Source organism: Gymnoscopelus braueri (genome assembly GCF_963280865.1).
Source record: "Gymnoscopelus braueri genome assembly, chromosome: 22".
Lineage (NCBI taxonomy): Eukaryota > Metazoa > Chordata > Actinopteri > Myctophiformes > Myctophidae > Gymnoscopelus > Gymnoscopelus braueri.
This window is the reverse complement of record NC_137624.1, coordinates 4,481,904-4,493,418: the sequence shown is the minus strand read 5'-3', so window position 1 is coordinate 4,493,418 and position 11,515 is coordinate 4,481,904. Positions and strand designations below refer to the sequence as shown.

Below are 11,515 nucleotides of genomic sequence, written 5' to 3'. Positions count from 1 at the left end.
TACCAAAAAATTTTACTTAAGTACAGAACTTGAGTAAATGTACTTAGTTACTTCCCACTGCTACCCCACTGGTTTTGAGGTTAGGTTTAGGCATTATGTCTGTGAGGTTAGGGTTAGGGTTACAGATAATTTATCAGTGGTGGAAGAATATACTCCCATTTGTTACTTAACTAAAAGTAACCGCAATGTAGAAATAATACTTTGACTGACACAAGTAAAAGGCCTGTGTTCAAAACGTTACTTGAGTAAAAGTACAAAAGTATTGGCATCAAAATATACTTAAAGTACCAAAAGTAAAGTAAGTAAAAGAAAATGGCATATCTAAAAGCTCACAACGCATTGCGACGCATTGTGAGCTTTTAGATCTGCCATTTTTATATAGATCGGCTATTTTCAAATACCCTATGTATAAAATAGGGCTAAAGTGGTTAATGTATGTTTTATAATATAATAATTTATATCGGCAAAGTAACTAGTACAATATTTGCCTTTGAGATGTAGTGGAGTAGAAGTAAAAGTACTGTAAATTGGAAATACGCCTGTAAGGTAAAAAAAATTAAATAAAAGTACCTTAAAAAGTTACTTTACACAATTGAATATCATAATTAGTCAACAGTCCTTTTGTGTGAAATCAACTCGTATTTTCCATCTGCTCACATTCAGTCACTGTCCAGGCTCAATGGTGTAAAGTGCTTATTAGCGCTTAGCACACCTAGTGGCTGCACCTTTCAACAGAACATGATACAAATCTATGGAAGCACTCAAAACAAGTGTTATCACCTAACCCCTGCTCATTATGCTAGGGTGGGATGGCTCAGGGTAGAGGATAGAGTAAAGCAACTTGCAATGGGCCTGGTCTGTAAGATAATCAAGGGACCAGTGCCCATGTGGTCTGTCAAACCTCATTCCTCCCAGATTCGGCACAAACATGGGGATGAATTCATTCTACTATTATGCCACCAAAATGTGGAATGCCCTACCACCACCAGCCATCAAAAACTCCTTCAAAACCGCCATAAAAGAGCACCTGTCTGCAATTTGCAACTGGACCTAGGCAAGTCTTCTAGCTTGCCAAAAAAAATGACTCCCGCTGTTTTTCTATAAATGTACTTTTACTGCTCATTGTATGTGTTTATACAGTATGTCTTGATGAATTGAATATAGGACCATTAGGACCACAATGGAAACAAGCCCTCAGGGCGTGGCGTGCGTGCGTCTGTCTGTCTGTGTATGTGTGTGTGTGTGTGTGTGTGTGTGTGTGTGCGTGCGTGCGTGCGTGCGTGCGTGCGTGCGTGCGTGCGTGCGTGCGTGCGTGCGTGCGTGCGCGTGTGTGTGTGCATGCGTGCGTGCCAGTGTGTGTGTGTGTGTGTGTGTGTCTGTCCGTGGCTAATCTTACAAATCAGAAAGCAAAGGAAGTAGACCATGAATATAAAATATTTACCTTTTTAAACCTTTAATTTTATACTGGAAGTCATTTATTTGAGAGGCAAATACCATTTGGCAGTCAGTATGACATCACAGTGTGTCAATATGACATCATCAGGCTGTGTTTTTTTTAAGCAGAGTGCTGTGCTACTCAGTGCGGATTTGTAACAACTGTGACATTGAGATATAAATCTGTTCTTATTATACATCTATTCTATAATAACCATGAGATGCATTTTACTGTGTGTGTGGGTCTGTGCTCTGCTCACGGCGGTCCACGGCGGTTTCTACTCATCCAGTGACAACGTCATTGAGCTCAACCCTTCGAACTTCCAGCGCGAGGTGACAAACAGCGACGCCCTGTGGCTGGTGGAGTTCTACGCTCCTTGGTGCGGCCACTGTCAGAAACTGACCCCCGAGTGGAAGAAAGCGGCCGCCGCCCTGAAGGGCGTGGTCAAGGTGGGGGCCGTGGATGCGGACCAGCACAAGAACCTGAGTGGACAGTACGCCGTTAAGGGGTTCCCTGCCATCAAGGTCTTCGGAGCCGACAAGAGCAAGCCGGAGGATTACCGAGGCGGACGAGGGAGCCAGGCTATCGTGGACGCGGCCCTGAGCGCCGTCCGAGCCCTGGTGAAGGACAGGCTCAGTGGTGGGAAATCTGGAGGATCTAAAGGCTCTGGAGGTGGTAGTAGATCTGACGGCGGTCCTGGTAGATCTGGTGGAGGTGCTGGCAGATCTGGCGGCGGATCTGGAAGCAGCAAGAGGGACGTGGTGGAGCTCACCGACGGCAACTTTGACCAGCTGGTGCTGGGCGGCGGCGGCGAAGTGTGGATGGTGGAGTTCTTTGCGCCCTGGTGCGGACACTGCAAGAACCTGGAGCCCGAGTGGTCGGCCGCGGCCACCACCACGAAGGAGCAGACGAAAGGCAAAGTGCGCCTGGGAGCCGTGGACGCCACGGTCCACCAGGGCCTCGCCGGCCGCTACGACGTCCGCGGATATCCCACCATCAAGATCTTCCGTGAAGGGGTAGAGCCCGAGGACTACCAAGGCGGCCGGTCCCGGTCCGACATCATCGCGAAGGCGATGGATCTATTTGCCCAAAATGCTCCTCCTCCCGAGCTGCTGGAGATCCTGGGCGAAGACGTCTTGAGGAAGACCTGCGAAGACCGCCAGCTCTGTGTCATCGCCGTTCTTCCTCACATCCTGGACTCCGGCGCTGCCGGTAGAAACGTCTATCTGGAGCTGGTGAAGAAGATGGCGGAGAAGCACAAGAAGATGGCGTGGGGTTGGCTGTGGGCCGAGGCCGGAGCCCAGACGGACCTGGAGTCATCTCTGGGCGTGGGCGGTTTCGGCTACCCCGTCATGGCCGCCGCCAACACCCGTAAGATGAAGTCGGCCGTTCTGCACGGCTCCTTCAGCGAGAGCGGCATCACGGAGTTCCTCAAGGATCTGTCCGCGGGCCGCGGATCTGCCGCTACGGTCGGAGGATTCACCATCCCCAAGATCTACAAAGTAGAGGCCTGGGACGGGAAGGATGGAGAGCTCCCTCTAGTGGAAGAATACGACCTGAGCAACGTGGAGCTGTGAGACGAATGGGGATGGGTTCCGACAGGGATGTGCAGAGAATGTCAGAGGGGCAGGGAGTGGGACTGACCTTTGTTAAAGGGCACTTTTGGACGGACATTTTTTGTGTGTGAGCTTGTAGATCGGTTATTTTTGGTGCGTGACACAGCACTCAACTAAGTATAATCAAGCCGTTACTGGAGATGCGGCGCACAGAATGGATTTCTACACAGGGAGGGCAATTCTTTCAACATAAAATGCTGCATTCAAGTTCAGCAGAGTTTGGAAAAGGGAATGCTCTTGAACGCTGCCTTCGGGTACGGCATGGAAAGGGGTCATTTGCATTTCTTTCACCATAGTAAAAGCTGAATAAATGATCTGGAGAGAGGGCTCCTTTTACAGACGGGTTAAAGGGCAGGTGTTCAAGCCCCCTTTCAGGGGGCCAGTATTGAGGAACCGAAATCGGTTCCATCACATTTGGAACCGTTTCCAGAAACGGTTTCATCACACTGTCAGGGCTTCACGTCTATAATTACTATACAGAACAGGTGGTTTTCAAACCTTTTAATTTCTAACTTTCATAACTCTGAGAGTGTCCATTTGAAACCCCCTTTTGGAATTGATAAAGGAAACCGTTAAGGAATCGGAATCGTTAAAATCCTAAAGGATCCCAACCCTATGTGTGTGCACGTATCTGGGTTCCGATCCAGACTCATCCCGACATTGTCAACCTTGTTACTCTAAAGGGCTCCCAGTTTGATATAAATATCAAATCAATATAACGGGTCCATTTGGTTGCATTTGTACACTCTCAGAGTTACAGACCTGTAAGGTTTCATTTAGACCCGTGGTGGAACTTGGACCAGATATTGAGAACTGAACAACCTGCACAATGAGCAACAAAAATATATATATATATAATATATATTTTCCACAAAAAGAATCATTATCAATAATCATCATGATTGTAATTGGGATTGAAGCGTCTCATTGAATTAGGCAATTTTTGAGCCTGTAGTCATCCTCAAAACTCTGCAACATACAGACAAGATTATGTGAAAAATGCAATAAATCAAACCTGGAACCCCTCCAAAAATAACGATGAACAAACGTTTCAGAAGCAGAGGGTAAACAAGATTGACAATATGTGTGGTTGTATTTATTTTTATTTTTATAATTTGATGTGTGACGGCGGATTTCAAGCGAACAAAACAGAGGCATGTGCAAGCTTCTTATGCACTAAATAAGATACTTCCTTGTTCAACCTAAAGTGATTGATATTTTTTTCCTATTTTTTTGGTTTATGGTTTTAACGACATGGTTCTGCAGGAGGCTAACCGTCTCTAAGAGGGTCTGTCTGTTTGTCGGTCCCTAATCTATTCTCACAAACCGCTGGACAAATCAGCACCACATAACTTGTGCACACTGCCAGTATAGACCACAGAAATACCTCCACACATTATTTTCATTTTAGTTTCATAATTTTTAACTCATCACAAGTGTCCTTTTTTTTACCCCTGTTTCTCTGCCAATTGATTCCTCCCCATACACATTTCTGTGTGTTGTCACTGCTGTTGTAACCTACTGGCTCACCTGCCAGTGAGGAGCCCCCACCGGGAGGACAGAGCCTTCGTCCAACTCCTCCCGCCCAACAGGTGGTACCCCAGCCTGTAGCTGTAGGAGTACACATGTGTCACCCTCCCTGCCCGGCTTCCTTTCCCCCGAACACAGGCCAATGTGTTCATATTGTATAGACACCATTGGTTCTCAAAGTGGGGTACCAGTGCCCATGTACCTGTCAAACTACTTCAAAAGAGTGAGAAACGCTCAGGGCACACAAACGCTCAGGGAGCTCCACTGATCTCATTCCCCCCAGATTCGGCACAAACATGGGGATGAATTCATTCTACTATTATGCCATCAAAATGTGGAATACCCTACCACCACCATCCATCAAAAAGTGTGACTCCCTACCTACCCTCCTTCAAAACCGCCATGAAATAGCACCTGTCCGCAATTTGCAACTAGACCTAGACGTCTTCTAGCTTGCCAAAAGAAATGACCCCCGACAGTTTTTCTAGAAATGTACTTTTACTTCTCATTATATGTCTTTATACAGTATGTCTTGATGAATTGAATATAGGACCACAATGGAAACAAGCCCTCAGGGCACGCGTGCGTGCGCGCGCGCGTGTGTGTGTGCGCGCGCGCGTGTGTGTGCGCGCGCGCGCACGTGTGTGTGTGTGTGTGTGTGTGTGTGTGTGTGTGTGTGGGTGTGGCTGTGCATGCGTGCCAGACTGTGTGTGTGTGCGTGTGTGTGTGTGTGTGTGTGTGTGTCCGTGGCTAATCTTCCAAATCAGAAAGCAAAGGAAGTGCAGTAAATACTTGAATACAATATTTTAAACCTTTAATTTTATACCGGAAGTCATTTGAGAGGCAAATACCATATTTGGCAGTCAATATGACATCACAGTCTGTCACTATGACATCATCAGGCTGTCTTTTTTAAGCAGCGTGCTGCGCTACTCTTTGCGGTTTTGTAATAACTGTGATATTTCAACATATATTGTTTCTTATTATACATTTATTCTATAATAACCATGAGATGCATTTTACTGTGTGTGTGGGTCTGTGCTCTGCTCATGGCAGTCCACGGTGATTTCTTCTCATCCAGTGACGACGTGATTGAGCTCGGACGAGGCGGACATGGCAGCCAGGCGATCAGGGACGCCGTCCGTACAGTGATGAAGGACAGGCTCAATGGTGGGAAATCTGGAGGATCTAAAGGTTCTGGAGGTGGTGGCAGATCTGGCGGTGGAAGCAGCAAGAGGGACGTGGTGGAGCTCACCGACGGCAACTTTGACCAGCTGGTGCTGGGCGGCGCCGACGTGTGGATGGTGGAGTTCTTTGCGCCCTGGTGCGGACACTGCAAGAACCTGGAGCCCGAGTGGGCGGCCGCGGCCACGGCTGCGAAGGAGCAGACGAAGGGCAAAGTGCGCCTGGGAGCCGTGGACGCCACGGTCCACCAGGGCCTTGCCGACCGCTACGTCGTCCACGGATACCCCACCATCAAGATCTTCCGTAAAGGAGCGGAGCCCGAGGACTACCAAGGCGGCCGGTCCCGGTCCGACATCGTCGCGAAGGCGATGGATCTATTCGCCCACAACGCTCCTCCTCCCGAGCTGCTGGAGATCCTGGGCGAAGACGTCTTGAGGAAGACCTGCGAAGACCGCCAGCTCTGTGTCATCGCCGTCCTTCCTCACATCCTGGACTCCGGCGCCGCCGGTAGAAACGCCTATCTGGAGCTGGTGAATAAGATGGCGGAGAAGCACAAGAAGATGGCGTGGGGTTGGCTGTGGGCCGAGGCGGGAACCCAGACGGACCTGGAGTCGTCTCTGGGCGTGGGCGGGTTCGGCTACCCCGTCATGGCTGCCGCCAACACCCGTAAGATGAAGTCGGCCGTGCTGCGCGGATCCTTCAGCGAGAGTGGCATCACGGAGTTCCTCAGGGATCTGTCCGCAGGCCGCGGATCTGCCGCTACGGTCGGAGGATTCACCATCCCCAAGATCTACAAAGTAGAGGCCTGGGATGGGAAGGACGGAGAGCTCCCTCTAGTGGAACAATACGACCTGAGAAACGTGGAGCTATGAGACAAATGAGGATGGGTTCCGACAGGGATGTGCAGAGAATATCAGAGGGCAGGGACTGACCTATTTTTGTTATTTTTAGTTTACAAACATTTTTGCAGGCAGATCAGGGAACCTGGCTGGACTACTGCAACTCCCTCCATGCTGGTGCCCCGGCGTCTGCCATCAGACCTCTGGAGCTTGTTCAGAAAGCTGCGGCTCGTCTGGTGTACAACCGCCCCAAGTTCTCCCACACAACTATCCTTCTCCGTTCTCTACACTGGCTCCCCGAAGTGGCTCGCATCCAGTTTAAAACCCTGGTGCTAGCCTATAGGGCAGTGAAAGGAACAGCTCCTTCTTACCTCCGGGCTATGGTCGATGCTTACACCCCTGCCCGACCACTTCGGTCTGCCGCCACAGGGCTACTGGATGCCTCGTCGCTCAGTGGTCCTTCTGGCCGATCTACACGGTCACAGCTTTTTTCGGTTCTGGCCCCTGTGGTGGAATGAACTCCCCACTGATGTCAGGATAGCAGAGTCACTGCCCATCTTTTGCCGCAGGCTGAAAATCTACCTCTTCAGGAAACACTACCCTTCCTCTTCGCCTTGCCCACTTGTTGTTAACTAGTTGTACAAACTTTTGGTTTATTGTTTTATTGGATCTTGTTTATTCGATCTTTCTTATTTCTCATTTGATTTTCCTATTTGTCTCATCTGTTTAAGAAAGTAGGTAGCTGATATATTGCAATCTTACCTTAGCGCTCGGTATACTCTTAGTTGCTTGTTTTACTTTTAGAAGAGAATGCACTTAAGACTTCTGGAGATTAGTAGTTTTGTTCCCTACCTATGTTGAATGCACTTATTGTAAGTCGCTTTGGATAAAAGCGTCTGCTAAATGACTGTAATGTAATGTAATGTAACCAATTTCCAGTCCAGATTGTTTAATCAGGTCTTAAAATCACTCAAGATCATGCAAGGTCTCCAGCGCGTACCACCCAGAAAGCCAGGGCGCTCTGGAACGATGGCACCAAACGCTAAAGTCCATGTTGCATAAATGCTGTCTGGAAACTGAGCGACATTGGGATGAGGGGATACCATTAGTATTGGCATGCGATGCGCTACAGGAATCACTGGGGTTCAGCCCAGCTGAGCTTGTTTTTGGCCACACTATTCGAGGTCCTCTCAAAGTTCTAGAAGAACAATTCATGTCTGCTTGTCCAGATTCGGGGGAAAATGTACCGGACTATTTTAGTCAATTCAGAGAGCGTTTTCATCAGGCTTGCTCATTTGCAAAGAATGCGCTCTCTTATTCCCAAATTCGAATGAGAGATTTTTTCAAGAAGAGTGAGGTGAGAATGCAACTCTCTTACCATCTCAGAATTGGGCAGCCGCACGCTCTGCTGCAGAGGGGGACGTAATACCAGCCCATTATCAAGGACTCAGCCACAATCAATGCTGACACGCTTCATGCCAAGCTCCGCATTCCACGCCAAGCTCCTCCATTGGCGCATATACCACTCTACGTCCACTCGTCATCATCCCTCAACTCTTCAAAACCAACCGTCTCTGTTCAGGGACGCAATACAGAGTACAGTGACAGCGTGCCCACTGGAGTAGAAAGAGAGATATAGAGCCTTAACTTGCAGTTTGTTTGTGTTCAGTTTAAACCCCCCTTTTGTGAAAGTTGCTACCAAGTCTGAGTGCATATTTATAGTCGATCCAGGGCAGGTAGTGTAGTAAGCATTTCATTCTATTGTTATCCCACTGTGTTAGACCAGTTAGAGGGCAGGTTCCATCACATTGTATTTGATTAGGGAAGAGTAGAGTAGTCAGGTAGTTAGGTTGTCTTTTATTGCTGTTCTTTTGGTTTCTTTGATCTGGTTCCTGTCCAAGCCCTGCTCACTTATTTGCACTGGTAGCACTTCTTTATGAATTGTTTGCACTGATTGTATGCCACAACCTATTTACTTGTAATAAAAACCTAAGTTTGGTTTGAAACATCTTGCCTTGTTGCGTTCCTACTCCCCTAGACCCAGTGGGTCGTAACACGGGTCCATTTGGTTGCATTTGTACACTCTCAGTTATAGACCTGTAAGGTTTAGACCCGTGGTGGAACCTGGACCAGATATTGAGAACCAGTTGTGACCTGAACAACCTGCACAATGAGTAACAAAATAATAGTTTCCACAAAAAGAATCATTACTGTATCAATAATCATGATTATAATTGGGATTGAAGCGTCACATAGAATTAGGCAATTTTTGAGCCTGTAGTCATCCTCAAAACTCTGCATACAGACAAGATTATGTGAAAAATGCAATAAATCAAATCTGGACCCCCCAAAAATAACGATGGACAAACGTTTCAGAAGCAGAGGGTAAACAAGATTGACAAAATGTGCGGTTGTATTTATTTTCATTTTCATAATTTTATGTGCGACGGCTTTCAGGCGAACAACAGCGGCGTGTGCAAGCTCCTTATGCACTAAATCAGATACTTCCTTGTTCAACCTAAAGTGATTGATCTTTTTTTCCTTTTTTTGTTGTTATTCATTTGTTTATGGTTTCAACGACATGGCTCTGCAGGAGGCTATCCGTCTGAAAGAGGGTCTGTCTGTCTGTCTGTCTGTCTGTCTGTCTGTGTCTCCGGAGCTAATCTCACAAACCGCTGGACAAATCAGCACCAAATATCTTGTTCACACTGCCAGTGTAGACCACAGAAATACCTCCACACATTGTTTTCATTTTTGTTTCCGAATTTTTAACTCATCACAATTTTCTTACTCCTGTTTCTCCCCAATGCAATGTATAGTCGTTATGCCAATTGATTCCTCCCAATACACCTTTCTGTGTGTAGTCACTGGCTCACTGCTGTTGTAACCTACTGGCTCACCTGCCAGTGAGGAGCCCCCACCGGGGAGGACAGAGCCTTTGTCCAACTCCTCCCGCCCAACAGGTGCCGCCCCAGCCTGTAGCTGTAGGAGAACCATAGAGTTAACAATAATAGAGAGGGCACCGGAAATCCCCGCCCATCCACTTGCATTGAGTTGCTCACCCAGCGCACAGTTCTAAATCACCCCTCACATTACATTACATTACATTACAGTCATTTAGCAGACGCTTTTATCCAAAGCGACTTACAATAAGTGTATTCAACATAGGTAGGGAACGAAAACTACTAATCACCAGAAGTCTTTAGTGCATTATCTGCAAAAACAAGCAACCAAGAGTATACCTAGCGCTAAGGTAAAAGTGCAATATATCAGCTACCTATTTCCTTAAACAGATGAGACAAAATAGCTAAATCAAATGAGCATGAGCTAAAACAAATAAGTGAATCGACTAAACAAGATCCAATAAACAATCCAATAATCCAATAAACAATACAGCAATAGAAAACAAGCGTTCGTACAACTAGTTAACAACAAGTAGGTCAGGCAGAGAGGAAGGGTAGTGTTTCCTGAAGAGGTGAGTTTTCAGCCTGCGGCGAAATATGGGCAGTGACTCTGCCCATATTTCTCACCCCTCCTCATTTCTCACCCCTCCAGACTCCGCGGTTGTGGGCAAGCTACTTTACCACTGTGCCACCCGAGTGCCAACTGATCTGTTTTAACAGTAGGCCTAAGCAAATTGCCACGGGTCCAGCGAGGTGAGTACTGGAACAACTGGAATGATGGAATGAACGATAATGGAAACAAAGCTTGTTGGGAATACATACCCGTCTGTTTAACCCATTAAGACCGGGAACGCATCTGTGTCATTTTCAGATTTCTTTGACTATTCAAAAATAGCAGATATACAAGCTCAGATGTGCGTGCGTGCGTGCGTGCCTGCCTGCCTGCCTGCCTGCCTGCCTGCCTGCCTGCCTGCCTGCCTGCCTGTCTGTCCGTCTGTCTGAGTGCATCTGCGTCTTATGTTTTTATTGATTGAATACTTGTTTGCAGTTTGCAAACAATAAACAGTGCAGAAGTACGATTAAAGGAGAATTCCGGACATTTTAAGTGTTATCTTTGATGTGTCGTTACTCACCTACCGACGTAAACAGTGGCATTGTTTATTTCCAGATATTCCCCTGTCGTCATATTTTCAACCTCCTCCGTTGTCATAATGGGAGCGCGTGTCATAGGGAAATTCGTCTATTATAACCGATGCAAAGTTATTTTTTTCTCTACTACTACTCATTGTGGAGTCTGATGATAGTCAAACATGCAGTGAAAGTTCCTGAGAGGCTACCGCTAATGACGAACGAGCTAACGCTAGTTGCTTGTTTCTCAACATGGCAACACCAAGTTGCCAGGTTCTGGGAGAGAAACAAGCAACTAGCGTTAGCTCGTTCGTCATTAGCGGTAGCCTCTCAGGAACTTTCACTGCATGTTTGACTATCATCAGACTATAATCAAGACAAACCAACAAGTAATTCCATCATTCTTATAAGTATCAGATCACAGATCACTTCTCATCCATTTCATTATTAGATCTACAATCATATATTATGAATCATTTACAGTATAGTCAGATTCCTCTTTTATGTCCGAATCAGCTTTGTGAATAGTTTTGTGTGTGATGTGTGGTAATCCGCCTTCACAAGGCCAAGTACAGGATGCACGTCATTAACCCTTCTGTTTTTCTCCTTCATCTGACTCACCACACCTATTATTTTGATAATCTTTCCGCCAGTGAATGTCTCTTGCCTCACACCCTAGCATTTAAGCACCACAAGATTCACACTTTACGTTCAGCATTAAGCAGCATAAAAGTAACTCGATTCGCTTCAGTGCAACGTGTATAAGCAAAGCTTCATTGGGTGTGTAATTGATAGAAAATACGATTTTTTTGGGGCTGAATTACTCCTTTAACTTTAACAAAACATCCCACGGTCCTTTCAGCGTGAGACCATTATGAA

The 11,515-nt window shown here is 46.7% G+C and overlaps 2 protein-coding genes across 2 annotated transcripts; both read left to right on the top strand.

Annotated features, from left to right (window-relative positions):
• Positions 1–1,650: 1,650 nt before the first annotated feature.
• On the top strand, positions 1,651–3,012 carry LOC308078308 (protein disulfide-isomerase A6-like; the record flags this gene model as incomplete). Its single annotated transcript, XM_080419426.1, has 1 exon — positions 1,651–3,012. The coding sequence occupies one exon, from the start codon at positions 1,651–1,653 to the stop codon at positions 3,010–3,012; it is 1,362 nt and encodes a 453-aa protein (XP_080275552.1).
• Positions 3,013–5,630: 2,618 nt separating this feature from the next.
• LOC308078307 (protein disulfide-isomerase A6-like) lies at positions 5,631–6,638 on the top strand (the record flags this gene model as incomplete). Its single annotated transcript, XM_080419425.1, has 1 exon — positions 5,631–6,638. One exon carries the CDS (start codon positions 5,631–5,633, stop codon positions 6,636–6,638), a length of 1,008 nt encoding a protein of 335 aa, XP_080275551.1.
• Between the last annotated feature and the right edge of the window lie 4,877 nt (positions 6,639–11,515).